At 44.7% G+C, this 22,610-nt stretch overlaps 4 protein-coding genes across 6 annotated transcripts in view; 1 reads left to right on the top strand and 3 right to left on the bottom strand.

Moving 5' to 3' along the window:
• Positions 1 to 1,101, bottom strand: part of LOC108573893 (cytochrome c oxidase assembly protein COX15 homolog) — a 1,712-nt gene extending 611 nt beyond the window's left edge. The window contains exons 1-4 of the mRNA XM_017936378.1: positions 943 to 1,101; positions 737 to 863; positions 386 to 518; positions 7 to 317 (exon numbers count right to left, since the gene is read on the bottom strand). Of these exons, the coding sequence (XP_017791867.1) occupies positions 7 to 317; positions 386 to 518; positions 737 to 863; positions 943 to 1,101 (730 nt within the window). The remainder of the gene's footprint in view (positions 1 to 6; positions 318 to 385; positions 519 to 736; positions 864 to 942) is intronic.
• A 933-nt stretch (positions 1,102 to 2,034) lies between these two features.
• On the top strand, positions 2,035 to 4,793 carry LOC108573863 (xaa-Pro aminopeptidase 1). Of its 2 annotated transcripts, XM_017936345.1 has the most exons (8): positions 2,035 to 2,045; positions 2,116 to 2,470; positions 2,574 to 3,466; positions 3,599 to 3,731; positions 3,807 to 4,133; positions 4,201 to 4,331; positions 4,410 to 4,585; positions 4,667 to 4,793. In XM_017936345.1, exons 3-8 carry the CDS (start codon positions 2,617 to 2,619, stop codon positions 4,781 to 4,783), a joined length of 1,734 nt encoding a protein of 577 aa, XP_017791834.1. In that variant the 5' UTR covers positions 2,035 to 2,045; positions 2,116 to 2,470; positions 2,574 to 2,616; the 3' UTR covers positions 4,784 to 4,793. The 2 variants fall into 2 exon arrangements, with proteins under 2 accessions (XP_017791834.1, XP_017791833.1); XM_017936344.1 differs by having other exon boundaries at positions 2,574 to 3,731.
• Positions 4,794 to 4,975: 182 nt separating this feature from the next.
• On the bottom strand, positions 4,976 to 5,813 carry LOC108573894 (PRADC1-like protein). Its single transcript, XM_017936379.1, has 3 exons — positions 5,729 to 5,813; positions 5,509 to 5,648; positions 4,976 to 5,422 (listed from the first exon to the last, which is right to left on the bottom strand). The coding sequence occupies exons 1-3, from the start codon at positions 5,811 to 5,813 to the stop codon at positions 4,976 to 4,978; spliced, it is 672 nt and encodes a 223-aa protein (XP_017791868.1).
• A 9,558-nt stretch (positions 5,814 to 15,371) lies between these two features.
• Positions 15,372 to 22,610, bottom strand: part of LOC108573910 (zinc finger protein sens-like) — a 24,771-nt gene continuing 17,532 nt past the window's right edge. The window contains exons 2-3 of one of the 2 annotated variants that reach the window (XM_017936404.1): positions 18,186 to 18,932; positions 15,372 to 16,893 (exon numbers count right to left, since the gene is read on the bottom strand). In XM_017936404.1, the coding sequence (XP_017791893.1) occupies positions 15,599 to 16,893; positions 18,186 to 18,932 (2,042 nt within the window). In that variant the 3' untranslated portion in view covers positions 15,372 to 15,598. The remainder of the gene's footprint in view (positions 16,894 to 18,185; positions 18,933 to 22,610) is intronic. The other variant, XM_017936405.1, reaches the window with a different exon arrangement.

Below are 22,610 nucleotides of genomic sequence, written 5' to 3'. Positions count from 1 at the left end.
ATCCTGTATATATAATAAATGCCATCCCTAAATGCGCAGCTAAACGATATTGCGAGACGCGGGGTACGTCTGATTGTTCCACAAAACGATCTTCTAAACCAGACTTAACCATATACCAACCCATAAGTCCTTGTAATCCAATTAACGAGCCCAAAATAGCTACTCTCATTTTCATTCCTGGTTTTAACATACCCTTTGCCCAAAAATAAGTTGCTGGAACAATGAACACAGCACCTATCAAACGTCCCCACATTCTGTGCAAATACTCCATCCACCAAATGCGTTTAAAATCTTCCAATGTCATATCATGATTAGTGCTACAAACAGATTTATATGAAAAAATGCTTTTCAAATCATAGAATCATTTCATGTTACAAACTCTTACATTTTATATTCAGGGAACTGCTTATAACGTTCAAATTCTATTTGCCACTGACTTTCAGTGCTAGGCATTTTTTCACCAAGTAATTTCCAAGTAACCATTGATAAACCAGACTCTGTAAGTCTTGTTACACCTCCTAAATATATCGGGAAGGACAAGAAATTTCTGATATTCCTTTCAATATTCTTTATTTATAATATCATGCTTTATAAGAACTTAATTCTAGCAATAAATAGTATGATTGTGTTAGTAATTTATTTGACTATTGTTAGGCTTATTTGCCATAAGTTTTGTCCACTACAACTTTTATCACAATACAAGCACAGTAATAAAAAAGTAAATAAAGAACTATACCTAGAATTACAGCTACAAAAACCATGCCACTGCAAGTTAACAGCCATTTGCCCACAACTTTATCTGATTTCTGAACAGATTTTGACGCAAAACCTAAAGCTATAGCACTACCCTTCTTAATTAAATCCTATAAGAATATTGCATAAGATTACTTAAAGTTGTAACATTGTTTTGTATATTGAATGTACAATGTTAATATGTAGTACCTTATACAAATAAAGTGAATTTCTTTTCACAAATGTAAGAGCTGTATTTGAGAGTATTGGTTTTGAAGTACATGTGTATAAATTATTTTTAATGGGTAGAAGTCTTATTGTACTATTTCTTGTTATTGTTGAGGTACAATATCTTGTAAGACTTAACATGCTGAAAAAGATAAAGATTCTGTGGTAAATTGCAACAGCCACTTGTATGTACATGTATACATGTACTTACATTGTAGTATTATATTTTTCAATTAAATAATATAGTTTTATCTTTAGTAATCACTATTTTTGGTTACTATATACTGATCACATGTTTTTTATACATATTTAAACTGTAACTTAATATTTTAGTACATGCTGTAATAAATATTAATAAATTACTTCATCTTTTATTTGTTAAATTACATACTGACAACAGAGAAAATTTTATTTTGTAAAGCGCAAACATCAATTATTCTTTCGATGATAACCGCACCAAACAAATTCCGATAATATGCGGTTTTATCTTAAAATATAAGAATAATAACTGTCATTACGTTAAAAATAATATTTAAAAAATTATGGAAACGACACAGATTACTTGAATAAATTTATTTCTATTTTACTGAATGTGGCTGAGATTGTGTTATTTTCTAACCTTGTGAAAAGCAATAGTCGATACCTAAGACGTCATACAACTCAAACTTGAAATATCAGTATATGAAAATAAATCTATATTTGATATTATCGATAAAGAGTAGGAATTTAATTATCCGATATTTTTGTAAAATGTTTGATAACGTTATCTTATTGCGATAAGACAGGACGTTATTACAATTCAGAATATACAAGGCAAAGTGCTTAACATGCGTCGCGTGTAGTACTCTGTAGTCGTACCATCCTACACATGCTTGAAACACGAACGAGTGCTCACCAGTGATGCCAGAATTGTGGGCCGTGGACCCCCCACTATGACCTACCGCCGTCTCCCACTATACCGTCCTCGTGCTCTCACACAAGCGTAGCGGTAGCTCTGGCCGTGTGCGAAGCCTGTTCGGTTCTTTCCGCCAATTATCTATGTCACCACGTGACGTAAAATCGTAGCGGCCGTTTCGCATATAGAGGTTTGAGAGTTTTACAGAAGTAATTTCAATTGTTTATAAAAAATGCGCATTGAAATGAAATATTTTACAGAATATCATTCTTCGCTACGGCCAGAGCTACCGCTACGCCGTAGCGTAACGCACGTAGGTCATAGTGGGGGGTCCACAACCCACAATTCTGGCATCGCTGCTCTGTAGTGCTGGAGAGAAGTCCAGCGGAAGGAATGCAGGTCTGATTGGGTTATATCCCCATAAGCCCACCTTCTCCAACACAATCGTAGAAATAGGGCACACGTATTGTCATTATTGGCCGACGCGATACATCGACGAATAGGATCAAATAGCACCGCGTGACAGGAGATTCGGACGGTGCAAGTGAAGTATACGTCTTGTTCTTGTGCAGTTCTGCTGGACTGTTTTTCCAGCTTTGCACAGTACATATATTTGTAAGTGCGTTAAATTGAAATTTTATTATTAATTGTATGGAATTAAATAAATAAACTTAGAATATTTATAATTTCTTAAATTAGGTAACTTTTTTCATTTTAGTACATCACAAAATTAGTGGAAAGCTCATAATAAAAGCATCAATATGGCAGAAAGCAGTGGTGCAATTAAATTAACTAAACTTCGAGAATTAATGGAAAATGTTCAAGTAGGTCGTACTACAGAAAAAGGTATTCAGGCTTTGATTGTAAGCTCAAATGATGCCCATCAATCAGAATATTTGAGAGAACGTGATAAGAGGATACGTTTCATAAGTAATTTCAGTGGTTCTTTTGGTACTGCAATTATTACACCAAATAAAGCTTTGCTCTGGACAGATGGAAGATATTACATGCAAGCTATGGAAGAATTTGCTCCACCAGAGGCATGGACTTTGATGAGGGAAGGTTTATTGGACACCCCAACTAGAGCTGCATGGTTGGTGGCTAATTTACCTCCTCAATCAACTGTTGGTGCAGATTCTAATTTAATGAGTTACACAGAATGGGCAGTATTACATACAAATTTAACTGCTGCTGGTCATTGCTTAGTGCCTCTTGAGGAGAATTTAATTGACAAAGTTTGGGGTGATGAGCAACCTGCTCCTACAGCTAATGTTGTTTTACCTCAACCAATGCAGTTTTCTGGATGTAGTGCAGGAAAAAAAGTAAAATTATGCAGGAAGGTAATGATGAAGAATGAAGCAAAAGCACTTGTAATAACAGCTTTAGATGAAGTAGCATATATTCTAAATTTAAGAGGATCAGATATACCTTATAATCCTGTTTTTTTTGCATATGTCATTCTTACATTAGATGATTTACATTTATTCATTGATAAGAATAGACTTGACCAGAAGGCTCAGCAGCAGCTGATCAGTGAAGAGATAAATGCAACTTACCATTCATATGAGAATATTCATACCTTTTTGAAGCAAATTGCAAGTTCATGTACAGGTAATGATAAAATATGGATAAGCAATGGTTCTAGTTATGCTTTACACACTGATTGCGACGAAGCAAAGAAACATACTGCTATTACGCCAATAAGTGGCATGAAAGCGATTAAAAATAACGTTGAAATCGAAGGAATGAAAGCGGCGCATGTACGTGACTCAGTCGCACTCGTAAAATATTTCGCTTGGTTGGAAGATCAGATTACGAATAAAAAGGAAACTATCACAGAGATATCTGGAGCGACTCAACTTGAAAAATTTAGGCAGTAAGAGAATTTGCACGTAAAAATTAAAAAATTTGGATGTAATAATGGTTAGTCACAATGTATATTGTCCGAAAGGGAGCAGGAACATTTCATTGGACTCAGTTTTCCTACAATATCTTCGGTTGGACCACATGGAGCAATAATCCATTATCTACCAACACCAAAGACCGATGTACCAATTACAGACAAAGAACTTTATCTTTGTGATTCTGGTGCACAGTATCAAGATGGTACCACAGATGTTACAAGGACATTACACTTCGGTGAACCAAAGATTTTCGAGCGTGAATGTTTTACGAGGGTATTCAAGGGTCAGTGTCGGCTTTCGTCGACTGTTTTCCCTCTAATGATACAAGGAAATTATCTCGACACACTTGCTCGGGAAAATTTATGGAGTGTTGGGTACATACATTCATTTTGTTTATAAAATGGAAAATACTATTTATTTATATTAAATGTACAATTACAGTCTTAATTATCTTCACGGTACGGGACATGGGGTTGGTTCGTATCTGAATGTTCACGAAGGACCTATCGGTATTTCCTGGAGGCCATATCCTGACGATCCAGGTTTACAACCGGGCATGTTTCTTTCGAATGGTATATGATAAAACAATTCCTTTTGATTGCATTTACATATTTTACTAGTAATATTAATATAATCGGTAAAATCATTAGAACCAGGGTACTACGAGGATGATGAGTTTGGCGTTAGACTGGAAAATATAGAATTAATAGTAAAGGCAAACACACCCTATAATCACAAGAATCGTAGTTTTCTTACTTTTGAAACTGTTACATTGGTGCCTATACAAACTAAGCTACTGAATGTTTCCTTATTAACAGACCATGAGGTATATACATATATATATATATTCGATTTGTCTTTCTGATATTTTGATTATTTGAAAATAATTAATTGTAATTTGTTTCAGATCGAATATTTGAATAATTATCATGCAAGATGTTTGAATACTTTGAAACCTCTGTTACAAGGGCCAGAAAATGCTCAGGCACTTGAGTGGCTAGAGAGGGAAACTCAAAATATCTAGTAATTTAAGAGAAGACAATCTAAAAAAATCTACATTTCCTAATTTTTTACCACTATAACGAGAAATAAATTGTTTATGCAATTACTCCTTAATATCATATTCCTTAATAACGACATTAGAATTATAACAATCTTTGCGAGTCAACATATTTGTCACATCACTTGAAAAATCAATGAAATATTCTAGTAATGATCACCAAAACAGCCACGGTGGTTGATGCAATTTATCGAAAGAAGTATAAGTTAAGTTCACGGGGATATTGATTAAGGCAAACGGTTGATTCAAACGTTTTAGAGTTTGTCGGATCATTTTGCCGTTCTTACCGAGTAAAAATCCAGCGGGAATGTTTACTGTCTTTGACGGCGAGATAGTATCGTCGCGTATCATATCTACATAGTAATGGTCAGTCCATATTGGACTGATTATTGATTCTTCAAGAGAAGATGCGTGGTAATCTGCTATAATTACAGCTTTTGCCCCAGCTTCTTCTGCCATTATACTTTTAGCAAAGAAACTACAGTCCCCTCTTTCAACCAATGCAATTCTGCCTTTTAATTCTTTGGCATTTTTGGCTATCTGGCAACCATGAGGAGGATCAGTTGGAACTAAAGGAATTCCTTCCTCCAAAAAGCTTGCATTCTGAAAAATGTGCATATAACGAATAAAATTAATACGCCTACTCAGAATATATTTATCGATAATGATATTTTATTCGATACACTTACGAAAGGTGCACCAAAATCTTTAGCAGGTCTTAATTTGTATGTATACTCCAATTCTGGTGGATATATAATTTCAAAAAATACATCTGAACCAATACTTGTATCGACGAAGGATGTGATCGTTTTATAAGTGAACGAATGTCCTAACAAATGTTAAATTGCAAATAGTTATCAAATAGTATATTTATATGTAACCTTAACCTATCTTAACAACTGTACTAACCTCCACCAATGCCATTCGATATGTTAATATTTAGTAAAACGAGTACGAAGATGAAACCAAATAATTTCATTCTCTGCGTTTGCATGTCAGTATTCACGTTCGTGTGAAAAACATTACTACGAACATCTTAACAAACTTAACCTTACTAACATAACAACGGACTACGTGTCTATTTCATGCGCCACTTATCGATGCAATAGCACATAACGACACGCGATAAACTCGAATATACGCACAACTGATATAATTAAAAAAATATGTTACCAAATTCTATTTGCATAATATCAAATATTTTTCTCATTATGTTCGATGATTGTACATTATATTATAAATATGTTTATTTAAAATGAATTTTAAACAGCTCCTATAAGTTTACTATCTGTTGCAACGATGGATTCGATAAACACAGTTTTTCATATTCAATACATTGTAACAATTTGCATCTGGATGCATCAATAGAAGTGAAAAACTTCATAAATTAATCACAATATTAATTGCAAATAAATGTTTGTTATTTTAACTTTTGTAAAAGGGAAACTTTCTATCAACCACTGATAATTCAGAGTGTCCTGATTCTTAATCATATGTTGATTAAAAAGTATCGTCTGAGTTATACACAATTTACTATGGGAGCAGATAAGTATTAAAATTGAACGCGAACTTCATTTTTTTTTAGAATAGAATTTAATAAAAAAAAAAAATATTTTTTATATATTACGATTACCAATATTAGAAATGTATAGTTATGCTATCTATTGGTGTATGAATGAACTTCTCGATGAAGATTAATCGAAAAAAGTCGACTTTTCACCGATAAATGTGCATTCTGATAAAATTGATGGGTAAAAAATGAACGAAAGCAATTCTCCAATGATCGAAACAACTGTTTCTACCATCGGTAAGGCATAAAATTGCAAAAGTAGAGAGAAATGAAGGCGCGCGCACGCATGCGCGTCGCGTTACTGCATTTTATGAATGGATGAGCAAAGTGAATGAACAGATGTCAGCTGGCTAGGTTCGGTAGACATACATACACGCCCACACATGTAGAAATAACCTGATACGTTATGAATGCCTGTGCAAAATGCAGCAGGGTGTTCAAAACTCCCTTTAACCGTGCTTTTTTTAAGCAGACACTCTTTTACAATATCAAAGTGATAAATTCTGCAAAAGTTGCTGATCACGTATCATCATGGAGTCCACGTGACATTAATAAAGCTTACAGTAAAAAGAAGTCCCGTATTTATACTCGCAAATGTCCCACAAAAATTTGTATTTATTTACATTGTTTAAAGAGCATCGACTTAACCATGCATTCACGTTCGTTTTCTTTCATGAGATGCACTCGTGACGTAAATGGTAGAAAGTCAGATAGTAATTGCACTGTTTTTTTTTCGCCTCTCATTGACCGGTGCGCATGAAACGACAAGTTACGCGCGTACACATTTTCCCGCCCACGAAATCACAATCCTGTTCCCTCCCAATAGGAGCATTGCGGGGCCATAAAATATTTTAATGAAATGTAAAGCATTCGGTATTAACTCGTAACACGTCGGACCGTGGTGCGACGCATTTTTCTCGATATTATTTATTGAGCCGGTGAAACGGGCCATAATGTTCGGCAAACGGGAAGACTGAGTCGACTGATTGTTCGCTGATACAACTATTCGAGTGCTTCGATTTTATCGGACATAAATAATCGACAAGACTAATCGCGATAAATTTTCAATCTCTCCCTTGACACGGACACTTCTTCGGTTCACGTATTCCGCGCTCGCGCGCGCGCCTAGCAGGTGTTACATACATCAAAAATCGAACAAGCAAGAATGGAAGGGATCGAAAGAATCCCATTGACGTTAATGCACTTAAGCCTAAAAGTAGTAAAAGCAACCAACTCGTCGAAACAATGTAACGATTCTCCTTCCATCAACCAGCTATACGTTCGTATCTCTATATAGCTAATCTCATTATCATCGTACTCTCCTTGCTCGCCGCGCTCCGTACGAATGGAGAGAGAGAGAGAGAGAGAGAGAGAGAGAGAGAGAGAGAGAAGCCTGGTAAAAACGTAATTCCTAAAATATCCACGTACGAACGTACGAACCGACTATTTTCGTAGCGTGTTTGCAACCCTCCGGTGAGACTCGCGAGGGGTGGAAAACGCGGCGAACCTGCGGACGCGTATACGTACGGTGCAGATGTTTGCTCGCTCGTTCACAGATAACTTTACCCCTCCGGATTACGACGGCGTCAGAGCCGCGAGTCACTGTGGTGGGGTAGGATGGCAGCGGAGAGGGTGCGAGGAGGAAAGAGGGAGAAGAGGGTCGTCAGGACGCTCTCCCCGGACTCGAGCGGTCAAGGGCAGTGGCGTCGCGTGACGTCATACGGCGCTGCAGTGACGCAATCAGTCGCCAGGGGCAACCCGCCGGCTGACGGTCGCCTGGCAACCCTGTTGTTGCCCCTCTGGCTCCCCGGCTTCTACCCCCTGCCGTGACTGTTCCTTCCACCTCGCGGTCGCGCTCTATCCTCTGCACGTGCCGTTCCTCAATGAACCCTCCTCGCTCCCTCGCGCCACCTTTTCCTCCCCTTCCCCACCACCAACCAGGCACTGCATACGCCACTTCCACGGTGCTCTACCTTGCTTTTACGTTGACGTGACCCTAACCCCTAGCGAGGACTTCTCTTTGGATGTTGATCGTACGCGCGACCCGATCCAAGGATCTTTTCCGGTTCTTTTCCTCTGTGTTTTCCATGCTTTTGCTCTCCATGAATATATACCGGCGGGATCGCCGCGATGTCCTCGTTTCACAGGCTGTAACGTGAAATACGACGGTGGTAAAAATGTTACTCGACGAATATAGACGTTTTTAATATACAGCGAGAAGTATGTTCGTTTGAGATTTGATCATAAAGGATAGTTTAAGTTGGCTTATTTTAAACGAGCAACTCTGCTCGATTTCTAAATACGTGGTATATGGAATTAAACGGTTCGATTATATCGCTCCTATTACAGGAAAGCTACCACCTAATTTTCATCATTCGAACGGCAGCCCACCTAGCCAGGTCACTTCATCCCCGCGCGCGCGGCTTACCGAATTGCGTCACAGCGTTACCGGAGACGCGAAATTCAAGACCTAGCCGGCTCGTTATATACCGTTCCTGCATCGATTTTGCTGGATAACGTAAGAGTGGCAAAAAGCGTAAGTTAAAGGTAAGCGGCAAGATTGGGGGTGGGTTGGCGGTGGCGCAGCGCGAAAAGGGGCTGTACCTTCTTGAGCTTTTTAAAATCACGCCTCTCTTGAGGACACACGATACACACGTAGACGTCTGTACAGCTTCTTCTTTTTTTTTTTCACTTTCCTCATTCATTAACCTTCTAGTACAGGTCGAACTGGAGACTTTACCTTTCAATCAAACGATTATTCAGATGAGAATATAGAATTGAAATAAAGTAGCAAAGAAATTACAGACTCCACTTTGAACTTTACACTCTAAATATAAGTTACTAGAGTCTTAAAATGTAAGGATCAAATTTTGTCTATAATATATGTTACATGGTATATCGATTGTAACAAAATAGCGAGAAGTAAAATGCTTTATTACGTTTTCAAAAGAAAGGGTAGCAGCAGAAGAATTTGATAACTTCGTGTATCGGTATTATAATCGATCGTTCATCTCAACGAAACATCTTTCTTCTCCTCTTCTTCATCGATCTCCAACCCTTTTCATATCCATACGATCATTCCGCGGAATCTGTTCACCGGAAGCTCGTAAGAGATAGCGACGCGTCTTCTCTGGCATCCGTAGCCGAGTCAGAAAAGTTTCCGAGTGATCCCCGCATATACTCTCAGGCCAGACACCTACGTGTACGTGTCTATGGAGTCGAGCCACGAGCAAAGCAGCAACAGGTTTAATCGCGTCGGGGTGTGGCTGGCTGGCTGGCCGGCCGGCTGGCTGGCTGGCTCGGCTCGGTTCATTCGGCTGCTCTCCGCTTGATGCTGGTTTATAAGATCGATGCGACACACCGGGTATCGCTGCGCGGCGCGAATGAAAGCGGAATGCTCGTTTTGCCGCGTCGATGCGCCACTCGTCCGGGAGGGAACCTGAACACTGGCCTGGAAATTCGAAAAAAACCAGATAAATGCGCTGACTTTCTCGGTGATCGCGTTCCTTCGTTCTCTTTCCTCGATGCTGACCGAAGAACTTCGTTTCCTGCAAAACTTTTCCGTCCTACGTCGTTTCCGTGTTTTCTAGTTTTCCTAGTTCCACTTGTTTAACCTAAAAACCAAGACGAATATCGTTCACACGAAAATATTTCACCTACCAATGTATAATCCACTATTTCTAATCCAATTTACCGTTTCACTTTTCTCAACCTTAATATACATTCACTGTTGTTGCATATCACGTCCCGCCAAATGTCTACTACGTCACGCCGAGACGCCATCTTTGTCATTACGATATTAATCGATTTTTCAGGTTAAGATCGATCGAGTGAAATCCTGAACGTAGCTGCGTACCGTCGGCTATTAGATGAAAATAAAAACAGTACATTGACGTTTCGTTAAAGAAATAGTGGAATACTGATCGGCGTGTATAAGTGGAATGTGAGAAAAAAAAGTAGAAATTTGTTTGATAAAAGTAGGAAGTCGGAAGTTGCCGCGGCGAGTGGTAAGAGGGATGAAGCGCGCGCATGATCGGAAGTCGCGTCGCTACAGCGACGCGGCGGGGAATCAAATTTCAGCAACACCTACGGCTCACCGACGTTACCTGACTCATCCCATCATTCGATGTTCGAAGAGCGGCCGGTCGCGCGACCCAACGTGCATTTTTCTTCTTCGAGGGCCTGGCCCGGAGCTTGCATATCCACGGAGGAACTATATTTTACGACATTTTTTTGCTCGGTTGCACGCGCGCCAGCGTATACGCGATCCTTATGTGTCGTGAGAGGAGCCCGCGTCGTCGTGCTTGTCAGTCGTTAGTGGGAGGGATATCCACGAGAGGGAGAGAAGACGAAGAAGGAGAGAAGAGATTAGGGACGCGGAGTGAGAGACAGAGACGCGACGAAGAAAGAGAATCGACGATCTGTCGGTGGACGGTAAGAGAGAGAGGGAGAGAAGGAAGGACCGAAAGAGAAAGCGGGAAACAGCTCTACCGGACGAGGACGGAAGCATCGGTAAAGAGAGCAAAACAAAGGAGCGAAAAAGGGACGGCGAATGAGGAAAATGAGATGGACGTAGAACTGAAGACACGGTGAGACAAGGATAGAGGTGGGCTAAGAAAAAGAACGCATGGAAGAGGAAGAGTGGAAGAGAGTAGGACAGTGAATGTTAGAGAGAAAAGGAGAGAAGGTATCACGAAGTGCAGAGGAGGCCTCATCTCGATCTTGGTCCTATTTATAGACGTGCTCTCACAGCCTCACTCCTGCCCACTTCTTGCACTGTCTCTCCTATATAGGTGTGCATACACACCTATGTAGTGGCCATTGCACGTTCCCCACACGCGAGAGCCAGCGAGCCGGCCAAAACTGTTCGTCCGAGCGCGAAGAATCGATGACGTGGACCCTCGTCTCAAGCGTCGAGACGCTGCGCTGCCTGCCTCCGGTAGATAGACGGAGAAACCTATGGTTCCGCGCCCGAGTGGACCGTCGTTTTCCGTTAATTAGTCGATTACGGAAACGATCGTTTCGTCGTAACCGGTAGCTCGAATCAACGTGTCGTTTCTCATGTCTTCTACGCTGAATCATATGGACGATGACCTTTTTTGGAGAAGTATCCGTTGCCCGGGGCAACCAGCGAGACAAACTTTTTATCCCAACGATTTACCTAACCTCGAAACAATTTCTGTTTTATTCTAAATTCAGAAATTTTTACCTAGTCGCCATGTTGTAGGACTAGCAGACGAGAAGAATCGATACATCGTTGATGTATGTACGTATCGATTAGTTTCACTTTCGAGCATTATCACGTTGGAAAGGTGGCATTCTTCGTAGTAAGCTTTTTCGTGGCGGTTGGTCGTTAGATGAAATTCAGCGGCGAATCGAATAAAGCTAAATTGGTTTCGATTAATGGCCGACCGATAAAGAACTCCGTTGGCAATAAGCGAGGGGGGAGCGTTTGACTTGGTCGGGGGCCTCAAGGAACGAAAAAACCGGCACGCGCGACCGATACTAATTGACGGTTGTTCGCGATTCGTATCGCGGACAGGGGGGAAAAATCGCGATAAGCGACGGTCGGAAAGTCCGTTTGGCGTTGCGTTTAGGCGCCAACCGCGTGTTTACGGTGAAAGGTTGCATAGAAAACGGCGGCACAACGGGGAGACCGTGTTGCATCGAGAGTGGCGACTCTCGTGCAACGGACCGGTCCTTATTAATCTCGGTGGCTGCCTTTTAAACACACACCACCCGTGGAACAATAGTTCGGTCGCGTAGGATGCGGTTCGCTGTATCGACATCCTTGATCGTCGATGCCCTATTCGGTAATTGTCGATGATCGATAAAGATGTCTGCGGTCGATGAATGTGTCTGACGCTGAACGTGTAAAACGTGCGGGGAGGGGGGAGAAAAAAAAGAATAATGGCGGAGTAATGACACTCGAGAAATCGTTCGACGTGACAAACGACACTATTGCACACCATTATGATCGTGAACATATTATAAATATGCATTTCGAACGATTTATAGGTTATACCTTTCAGATCGCGTACGCCGATAGCTTTCAGTGAACCGTATTGAGAAGCTTGGAACGTCGAAAATGAAACGAGCTTTCGGCTTTAAACTCCGAGTGTCCGCGTTTTAAAGGTTATGAAGCCGGTAGGACGGAGGGAAACTTTAACGGTACGTAACATTCGAGATGTTTCTAATCTAATTGTAACATATGTATATGTATAGAGTGTAAGAAAGAACAAGACATGGTTGTTCAATGTTAACTTTGTATTTTTGTTAATAATCGTCGTAGGGAACCGGCCAGATTAAACGGCAACGATGATTACAACACAAATATACAGGTAGTCGAGAGATTCTTCTTCTCGTGCATTGCACTCGGAGCACCGTATGTATAATAGTTATACACAGAATGTATCATCCAACTATAGCGTAATATCGTTCGTAAAAAAAGTGTCCTTTCTATATTCCTTTTTTCTCTCTCTCTCTTCTCATCTCTTCGTTTCTCTCAATTGTTTCTTTTTTTCTCTCGCTCGTACTCTCCCGCACATTCATACATACACACGCACTCACACACATACTCACACATATACGCGTAATCTCTCTCTCTGTGTGTTTTTATTCCAGGGGGACGCGCGTGCGCGCGTATACACACGCTCCTCTGCCTACATATTTTCCGACCTATCTAGAACAATAGCGGATAATATCGCACACACGCGTCGGTGCAACCATCGTCGGTAGGTACAGAGCGCACAAGAGAACGCTTGGATCCGTTTTAAGCTAACGCCTCTTTTCATATACACATATACATACGTTTACACATATATGTATGCATGTATATATATAGAGATGTTTTTTTTTCTTGTTAATAAATAGAGAAACATATACATAATATTAATCGTCGCTAAACTCATATTTATACAGGTAAAACGACTCGCAATGGAGAGGAGGAGGAAGGGGTAGGACGAGAGGAGAGGAGGGAAAGTAGGGCGGCAAGATTAAAAGGAGGAAAGTGAAAGATTTTACGGGGTTCTCTCTTCCTTTCTCTCTCACTCTCACTCTCTCACTCTTTCTCTCTCACTCTCTGTCTCTCTGCACGTTCGATTAAACGTAAACCTATGTGTACATATGTATAACACGTTATATACATATTTACAAAGGAAAGACTCCCGGTTCAACAACGATGATATACGCGGCTAATTACAATTTAACTTTAACGCGTGGGGTTTGCTGGCGGTGATGAAAAGAGGGGTTGGTTGATCGAGGTTACTTAATCGGGAACGTTCTATGGGATTAAGTTTGATTCGAGAAGCTGAGAAAGGAAAGCTACGAGAGTGGTGGACTCAGCGTGAAGGAGGGAATTAATAAAGTGACAGGGTGGCAAGAGGAGGAGGGAAGAAGAAATGTCCGAGATTTAGCGTGTCCGGAGCACGAAACGTGGCTGTAGGAACGAGTGAATAATGTGTTGCGAGAGGTAGAGGATGATAAGAAGCGATTAATCGATTGTATGATTTGAAAGACACGAGGTTCGAGGACGCAAAATAGTGTGTATGTATACGTATCCGTCGATCGTCCGACTTCTATTAGAGCTTTTTGAAACGACTTCACCGTGTATAACTTCTCTTTCTCTCTCGTCGGCCAGCGATATCGATTGCGACATATCGAACACTTTCTTTCGTTTGATTTTTTTTTTTTGAGCATCGTCGAGTGCTGTGTAATTTTTTATAAAAATATTTATAGAAAATACTCGTCGATGACCGTCGACTCGTAAAGAGAGGGGGGGGGGGGGAGAGAGAGAGAATCGAACGGCGATATCGAGATTGCACTATTTTCCCACATAATAAAACAAAAAAGAAGAAGGTCGAATAACCATTCGGTCGGTTTCTCAATCACGAAGTAGAGGCATAGTTTGCACTTTGATCGTTTCAAGAAGCGGGGCGCGAGTACGAGCATTTTTATTTTACGCGGCCGTTTGCATGCGATCGAGAGACGACGCGTCTCTTCGCTCTCTCTCTCTCTCTCTCTCTCTCGTTCGGCAAATTCCTCCTTGATTCCCGGAAGCTGCGGGCGGTATCGATTCTACTGGTGGTTCGCGTTCGTGGAACATGGTTGCAGTATATTTCGCGACACCGTGAAATATTTCGATGTACGCGTATCTACGCGCGGTTAACGCCGATTTTCACATCTGCATCTCGTTCCCGATCGCAAACAAGGGCATAAAACGTGAACGCTCGTAAATAACGCGATCTCCTCTGAACGGCGGCGCGTCGCTCGCATCCAATATTCTCCACGTCTCTCTCTCTCTCTCTCTCTCACTCTCTCTCTCTCTCTCTCTCTGTCTTACGTTTGCCGGTAAAAAGGTACGAGGACTGATACTAACCGTTTCGTTCGTTCGAGGAAACAACCTAACAGTACCCTCTGCAGAGCTAGAATTTTCGCTCGTGCTCATTCTCCTGCGAGCTAAATGCAACGACTACAGCACAGAGACTGTCTTCATCTCGTCTCACCGCGGGCAAAACAGACTCTCGATGAAGCGAAAAAAAGCTTGAAAAAGAGAGCTCGAAGTGTACAGGGTGTGGCGAGACAGCAGGTGCCGGTACAATAATATCGAATATGTATACGGAATAAAAATTTGTTAGATTGAATTTCGGTCACGTTGTACGATCGTCCCCTTTGACGAGGGCAGAACAGAGGATCGTGAGAAAGAGATCGTCGGACAAACGACACCCGGAATTGCCGATTGAAAAAAAGTCAACATATTTGTTTTCTTTTTTTTTTCACCTATTTACAGAGGATTTCGCGAGAATCCTACGCGATTAGTTCCTTACGTACTACTTGTCCGACATACTTCGGACCATATCACGCGTCGTTCCACCATCGTGAAATGCCATCTTTTTCGCCCATGGTCATCAAGCCGCACTCATTGTCCGTTTAGCGTGCCAAAAGGCGACGATCGATGACGGATCAGTCGGTGACGGCAGTCTGTGTGTGTTTCAGTTCCGCCTAAAGGTCTCCGTCGTTTGCCCGTCGCCTGACGATGCTTCAAATCTGCGACGGTGTGCTAGCATGATTGGCAAGGTCGAAGGAATGCGCGTGGAAATCGACGCTGTTTTACACACGATCCACGCGTGAATCGCCGTATGCATTTCTTTTCTCTTCTTTTTTCTCTCTTTCGCGAACACTGCAAATTTCTAGAACAACCTCTCACTTTTCTACTGATTGCAGGGCGGAGAAGCATGACTCTGTGGATGATTCCTCGCCGAGGCGTGCGTCGCTTCTCGCTTCAACCTCTGCTTCAGATGTACCTTCGCGTGTCTCTTCTTCTCGTCGCTTCTCGCAAATTTCCTGCCGCACTGATCGCAACAGAACGGCTTCTCGCCGGTGTGCGTCCTCACATGGGTGGTTAGATGATCGCTCCTGGAGAACGAGCGCATACAGATGCGACACTGGAACGGTTTCTGGCCGGTATGGATGCGAATGTGTCGCGTGAGCTCGTCGCTACGCGAGAACCTGCGGTCGCAGCCGTCTACGGGGCAAGCGTACGGTCGTTCGTGAACAGGCGTTTTACTCGGTCGATTCGGGTATTTCCGTGGCTTCACCGGGACCAGCCTGAGCGGTAGAGCGCTCTGCTGGTAAACTTGCGACAGGATTTCATGTCCCTTAGACGTGCTTGGATTGTATTCAGCTAGCTGTACACCAGTTGTACCTGCCGACGGTGGTTGTTGTTGTTGTTGTTGTTGTTGTTGTTGCTGCTGCTGCTGTTGGCTGGGTTGTGGTTGTTGTTGTTGTTGCTGCTGCTGTTGTTGAACCGTCGGTCCATAGCCACTTGTCCCTGTAGGTTCCTGTTTCAACGTGGTCTCTTGATGATGGTGATGTGGGTGATGATGGGACAGGAGATTCGGGTCGTAAGGGTCCTCGTGCGCAGTCAGCCACGTTGCCGGGGTGGTAGTCGGCGTGTCATGGTAACCTGGTGGCGGGGGTGGCTTCGATTCGACGGGCAGAAGTTCGACGGTCTCGCCGCCGTACGGGGCTGAGTGTAGACTGGGGTGGAGGAACGGTTGACCTGTCAAGGTCAGGGTTGGAGAGGCTAACGGACCCCAGAGTTCTTGGTTAGCCGACTGTTGTTGCTGTTGCTGCTGCTGCTGAGGTTGTTGCTGTTGATTCTGGAGGGTGTTCAGAGGTGAGGATTGGGTACAGGTGGTGGTGAATACACCGCGATACGTTAACGTTGGAACGTTGCAGATGTTCACACTGGAGGCTGGTACAGAAGACACCGAGGACGTCGAATGGGGAGAGTAGAGGATCACTCCGCCTTGCAGAACGTTGCAACGATCAGCGTCCTCTTGGGTTTGATGATGACGCGGCGGACTAGTGGATGGAGGAGCGCCAGGCGTCGTGTCCTGTGAATCCTGGTGATGATGGTGCCGGTGATCCCTGGTTGAGGTGGCCGTTTCATCGTCCTCTGCTGTCGCCTCTTCCAGGGATAGGTCCTCACCTGCCAGGCTGCCTACAAATCATCCATCAACGGTCTCGATCAGTCTGAGAATCTTTTCTATCTATAATAGAGACAGGCTTTGAACTCGAGCAAGTGTACGAACGCGTGCATCGAATCGACAGGAAGGACCGCGTTGATACGGGGATACGAGGTTTATCTCATGTGCGTCGAGGGCACCTTAACTGGCTCTCTATCTGTCGTCTGCATCCTGCCCTGTTCCGTTACTTCCTTTCCGCGTATACAATATCTCGTTACTTCCTACCGAAAAACAAGTCCACCGGCTCCCAGAAGTGAGTGAAACGCGTGGCGGCCATCGTTGGGGCATTACAACCATCTGTTCCGTATCATCGAGTCCAAACAAGCGAGTAAATATGTATGTACGCGAGGAATTCTCGGAAGGAGATTTCGCGTGAAACGGAAGGAAACGAATGGAGAAAGGGACGAAAGGGGTTGGATAGTAAAACGTGGACGATGATGAGGAGAGGAGAAGAACACGCGTTTAGATCGGCTGGCCGAGAAAGTCGCGGAAGAGACGACACTACCGGCGTGACACGAAGGGTGGTTGTATCGGTCCGGATGAACGAGGTGGGGGCTGGACTCTGTTGGAAGTATGAATGAACTGGCAAGGGGTGGTGGGAGGTTGGAGGCGGAGGCGGAGGCGGAGGTGATGCAGGGACGCGGAGGAGGGTTTCTGAATGTCGGGGTCGCTCCGAGTATTGATCCGCGGCTAGTGCGAGCACAGGTTCGATATTAGCCGCCTTTCGCGAGCCAACCGGGTACATACGTCACCCTACAACGGCAAACCTCATGCACTTGGACGATCCACCTTTCGATCATCCGTCGCTCTGGAGGGCGGATTTTCGAAAGGGGTGCTCGACGCAGCCACGAGGGTAGCAGCAGCAGCAGGAGCTTGGCGGATATGCAGAAAGCGAAAGTTCGAGACGCGTTCGTGAAACGCAGCAAGTGCAAGGTCATATCGAAGGAGTTTCGATCAAAGTCTGTTGTAGTAGAATCTGCCGCCTCTGTGGGTATATTATATTGCTCGCGTAAGAAAAGAAAGAAAAAAAAAAACGTGGAATAGCGAAGAAGATTTTGTTTCTTTTTGAGGTGGGCGTGGGGAGGACGGAGGAGTGTATTCTCGTCGAGACGTGTAATATAAGTATATCTGACAGGATCTGTATGGTACGAAAGATGATTCCAAAACGATTCGACGATTATCGTAATAGGACAAAGAAGAGATGTTTTTTCATTTTTTTTCGATCGTCGATGAGCAATTTGTTAAAGGACTGTTGATTTGTAGGTACCTGAAATAGGAGGTGGCTCGACGAGCGCGGAGGGGCCGAAGAAGGACGGTAAATCGCTGCTGGTGGTAACCGGCGTGTTTAGGTCACCTGGTTTATCCTTCTCGTTTGGCTCCTGGAGATCGTCCCTGCACTCCCTCGAGCAGTCCTTCTCCTCGTTACCAGCCTGTAGACGCCTCTTTCCATCGGTAGAGTCACTGGCCGGCGAAGAAGCTTCGACGTGCCGGTGGTGTTGATGGTCGTCCAATCTTTGATGATGATGGTGATGATGATGATGATGTTGTTGATGTTGCTGTTGCTGCTGTTGTTGTTGCTGCTGCTGTTGCTGCTGCCTGACATGATGATCGGTGGAATCGTTGCTGTTCTGATGTTGGGCTTGCAACGGCGCGCAAGTGGCCAACGAGAGTGTCGGTATCGCCTTGTTGTTGCAACTCGTGGATGCGGTGCAGGTGGTAGCGGCCGGCGTCGACGTACCACCGACGCCGCAGACGATCGAATTGGATGATGTCGCCGCGTTGTACGGTAGACACGCGTCGAAACTGAGCTGCACCGTTTGTAGATTGAAGGTTGCATGGGGATGATGGTGATGATGATGTCCAAGGGGTGGTGGTGAGAGAAGAAACGGGCTGGTGGCCGCGTGGGGCTGCGAGCCCACCACTTCCATGCCGTCCATCGTCATCCTCTGGAGCTGATCGCCTCCTTGGTTAGCAGCGGCTACCTCCTCGCTTGTACCGCACTGCGTGTCCTCGCCTGCGGTTGTATCGTTCAACGCTATTATTATGGTTAAAATGATGTCCTTCCTCGGTCTCTCCCCGTCACACAGTTAAGCCTCTTTCTCTCTCCCGCTTTCTAAAGCTCTACACACGCGCGAGAGGGGTTCTTTCTTATTTTTACGTGGAATTGTTCAATCTTGATCGTTTCCTTCCCCCCGCGTTTCTGATCTCTCTCTCTCTCTCTCTCTCTCTCTCTCTCGAATAGGGGTTGCGAGAAAGGACGACGCGTGGTTACGGAACGAGAGTCGGTGTCAAAAGGTAAAAGAGAGATCGGTCTGTTGTTATCAGAGTTGTCTCCCTCCTTCCCTCTCGTCCAAAGTGTAATACGTACAGGCTCGAGTCACTGGGTTAGTAGTCAAGCGGACGTAGCACGCGCTCCCCCTTTTTTATCCGTCGCGCGGCGGCACGCGCCGAGTCTCTCCTCGTTCTCAGCGAGGTGTATCCACATAAACGAGGGAGCGGACGCCGGGCGGCAAAAACCGTGTCTCGATCGCCGTGCCTCTCCGTCCTTCCTTTTCTTTCCCTCTCTCTTCTCCCTTCTAGATCCCTCTCTTTTAATACACCACCGCGCGCGCACACAACCACCACCAACCACAAAAGCACACTATTATATTATATACCACCACCACCACCACAACCACCACCTAACGATCTATGTACGTCTCTCTCTCTCTCTCTCTCTCTCTCTCTCTCTCTCTCTCTCTCTCTCTCTCTCTCTATGTAAGTAGTGTCTCTATCTGTGTGTGTATGTAAGTCTATGTATATGCGTGGATACTCGAAGAATATCCAATCTCACCGAGTATCTATATAACTAAAAATCTCTCTCTCTCTTTGAATCGTCGTGTTCAGTCGTAATCTTCCCGATCCGGAACGGCCGCCGGCCGGTCTGACCACAGCAGGGACACTGTGTGTGATTGCCTCTACTGTTCGTTTGCCTCGCGCGCACGCGCCACGGACGAACGTAGGACGCGCGCGAGACTATCGCGGCGCGAAGGGATGAAAGCACGATGTGGCCTTCGAGAATATTTATCGAACGATCTCGCTGCTTCTTCCTTCACCACCACCTGAGAGAATCTTGTTGTTACGCGACGACGATCTCTCGCGAGAGAGTGTATCGTCGCGTGGATGTAGAGAAGAGCGCGCGACCGCGCGCCTATTTGTCGTTCCGTGTGTCCTCTGTCCCTTTCTTTCTCTTCAACGCCACCTCCGCCACTTCGTCCACCTCCTCCTACACCAACTTCTTTCTCTGTCTCTCTTTTCCTCCCTCTCTCTCTCTCTCTATATATATATATATATATCTCCGTATATCTCTCTCTCTATCTCTCTTTCTGTCTCTCGCTCTCCGGTTCGCGGTTCGTCGTGTGCGCCACTTGTGTGTAGAGGTAGGTATGCGGTACCTCTGCGCGGGTTTTGCGTGTGCGTGTGTGAGAATCCGAGGCAGCAGCAGATCGCGCGCTGGGATTGTCGGAGGACGCGCGATGCGTGGGGGTCGCGCACGAACTGAGCCGAGCGACGGCGCGCCCCGTAGTTTTATGAATGGACCGCGGAGACTGTCCCATATTTGGAAGCGGCGAGTCGACCGCCAGCCAATCCCCGCTCTGCGGTCCCCTATCAACGCGCGCCTGTGTGTGCCACGCGTATACATCGGTGAACGTGTGTGCCGACGTACACACGCGCCGCTATCCCCACCACACGGTCACCACGTCGTCACTGCGAGCCACTGCTCGCAGGCATCTCTACCCCCACCCCGTCGCCCTTCACGCGTTCCTACCTTCTCCTCGCGCCCCTCCCTCTCTGCCGCCTATCCCCACCACCGCCGCCGCTCGGTTCTCCAGTGACGTAGACACGCGTGACGTAGACGCAGCGCGCGCGACCGACCGTTTGAATGCGCGCTTTTTAGGGGACGAAAAGAGGAAGAGATTTTGTTTTTTAGGTGTTTTTTAAATTTGTCTAGTTTCGTTGGTTTTTGAATTGAACGTTTTCAATTTGGAACGATATTGGAATGTTTGACAGGTGGAATATTAGTGAAATGTTACAGATAGTTCGTTTGTTTTCAAAGGAGGAGCTGTATCGTTTGAGGTTAAGGGAAAGTTTGTCGTCAACTATTCCGATCTCTAGCGGATAATCTAGCGAATACAGGTCCACCACCCCTCGTTCCTCTGCCTGCGTAAGCTCGTGGCTGGTGACGCGAACGGCGCCGGCGTATCGACGCCTCTCTTTCGTTCTCTGTATGGGTGACAGGCGTCGGTTTAACGTTCGAGAGCTTGAGGCTACCGCTTGGTGTCCCTTCTCGCCAAACGTTTATCGATCCAAGTGCGTCCGCACGGGGATGGAGCTTCCCAAAGATTATTTTCTAACTCCACGATAATTCTACACTCTACGTCGTTGCAAAATAAATCCACGTGCTAACGCGTGTTGGTCCATGTACCATAATTGGTAATTAATTGCTACTGTATAATTGTCTGACGTATCGTCGAACCTAACCACTTGCTCCTAATTAACAGCAAAATCGTGTATTCAAATTGCAATCTGTTTCTAGGAGAAATCTTTTCGGAATAGCGAACCAAATTCGTGCCAGCCGACGAATCGTACGAACGCTGTACATCCTTTCGAAATTTCAATGCCCTCGCGAGTTACCGTCTATTTTAGATTAGAATTGGAACGTAGAGGGTAAACGAAGCGATTCGGGAAACAGACGTGCAACAGGTGAGAGATAGAGAAAGAGAGAGAGAGAGATTATTGTGGATGCAAGGGTGTGCGCGCACGTGTCGAGTCCGTTTGAGAACGGGCCGATATCGTTGCGAGGCAGAATTTAATCCGGGTGAACGGTGCGGCCGCGCAAAGTTCCGGGGGCCGACGGTTTCAACGGCGAAGGAGCAATTTCCTGTGTGCGCCCGCTCGCGACCACCTGTAAGAGCGCGCGCGTGCCATTCTGGTACGCGCGTACATGCGTGCGTGCGCCCGGTTACCAGAGGCACACGCGCCTCTGCGCACGCGCAAACGATCTTTTTCTCGCGGGCGTCGTGCAACCACCTGATGCCCTATTTGGGGCCACGCACGGCCACGCGACCATTCTCCCTCTCTTTTTCTTTCGCCACTACCCACCTATCTCCCTCTCTCTTTCTTCCCGTGCTCTCCCTTTCTCCGCTTCTTTCCCTTTTTCATTTCAGCCTTCTCTCCGTCTTTTCTAATCCAGACCCCAATTTTTTCGTATCTCAATCGTTTGAATTTTCCTCCTCCGATACGAGTTTTCCTTTTCTCCTCTGATTTCCAGGTGGAGGAATTCTTCTTCAGGTTTCGAGAATAATTCAAGATAAAGGAAGGAACGCTGTAGATCGTTTTATGATCGGGAGAATCGAACGGAACGCGGTGACTAAACAAGGCGGTCGCGGATTTAACACCGCAAATCTGTGTAGTAAAAGACACACGCGCGCCGTAGGAGGCTCGAGATCCGTGTAAAACGAGCGTGTCCGTGTTTCTCGATTTGGCTATCACTCCGGTGTTTCAACTTCATTCCCTGCTTCCTTCCCTCCTCCTCCTTTCCAACGTTCGATTTCTCTCCGGCCAGCGTTCCTCCGCGCCTTTTTCTCTCCTCTTCCGCGCGGTCGTTTTACGAGCATGGAAAATGTGACGCGCAAACGGAAGAGATTTGATA

This window comes from Habropoda laboriosa, unplaced genomic scaffold (assembly GCF_001263275.1).
Source record: "Habropoda laboriosa isolate 0110345459 unplaced genomic scaffold, ASM126327v1 scaffold111, whole genome shotgun sequence".
In the NCBI taxonomy this organism is placed as follows: domain Eukaryota; kingdom Metazoa; phylum Arthropoda; class Insecta; order Hymenoptera; family Apidae; genus Habropoda; species Habropoda laboriosa.
This window is presented reverse-complemented; position numbering and strand designations above follow the sequence as displayed.

Excerpts from the sequence above, each read along its gene's own strand:
- LOC108573863 (XM_017936344.1), top strand. The coding sequence starts at position 2,617 with ATGGCAGAAAGCAGTGGTGCAATTAAATTAACTAAACTTCGAGAATTA. Across the intron at positions 3,732-3,806 it reads CAACTTGAAAAATTTAGGCA|GGAGCAGGAACATTTCATTG; the intron begins GTAAGAGAATTT and ends ATTGTCCGAAAG. Across the intron at positions 4,332-4,409 it reads GGGCATGTTTCTTTCGAATG|AACCAGGGTACTACGAGGAT; the intron begins GTATATGATAAA and ends TAAAATCATTAG.
- LOC108573894 (XM_017936379.1), bottom strand. The coding sequence starts at position 5,813 with ATGCAAACGCAGAGAATGAAATTATTTGGTTTCATCTTCGTACTCGTT. Across the intron at positions 5,649-5,728 it reads ATCGAATGGCATTGGTGGAG|GACATTCGTTCACTTATAAA; the intron begins GTTAGTACAGTT and ends AACATTTGTTAG. Across the intron at positions 5,423-5,508 it reads AAGATTTTGGTGCACCTTTC|AATGCAAGCTTTTTGGAGGA; the intron begins GTAAGTGTATCG and ends CACATTTTTCAG.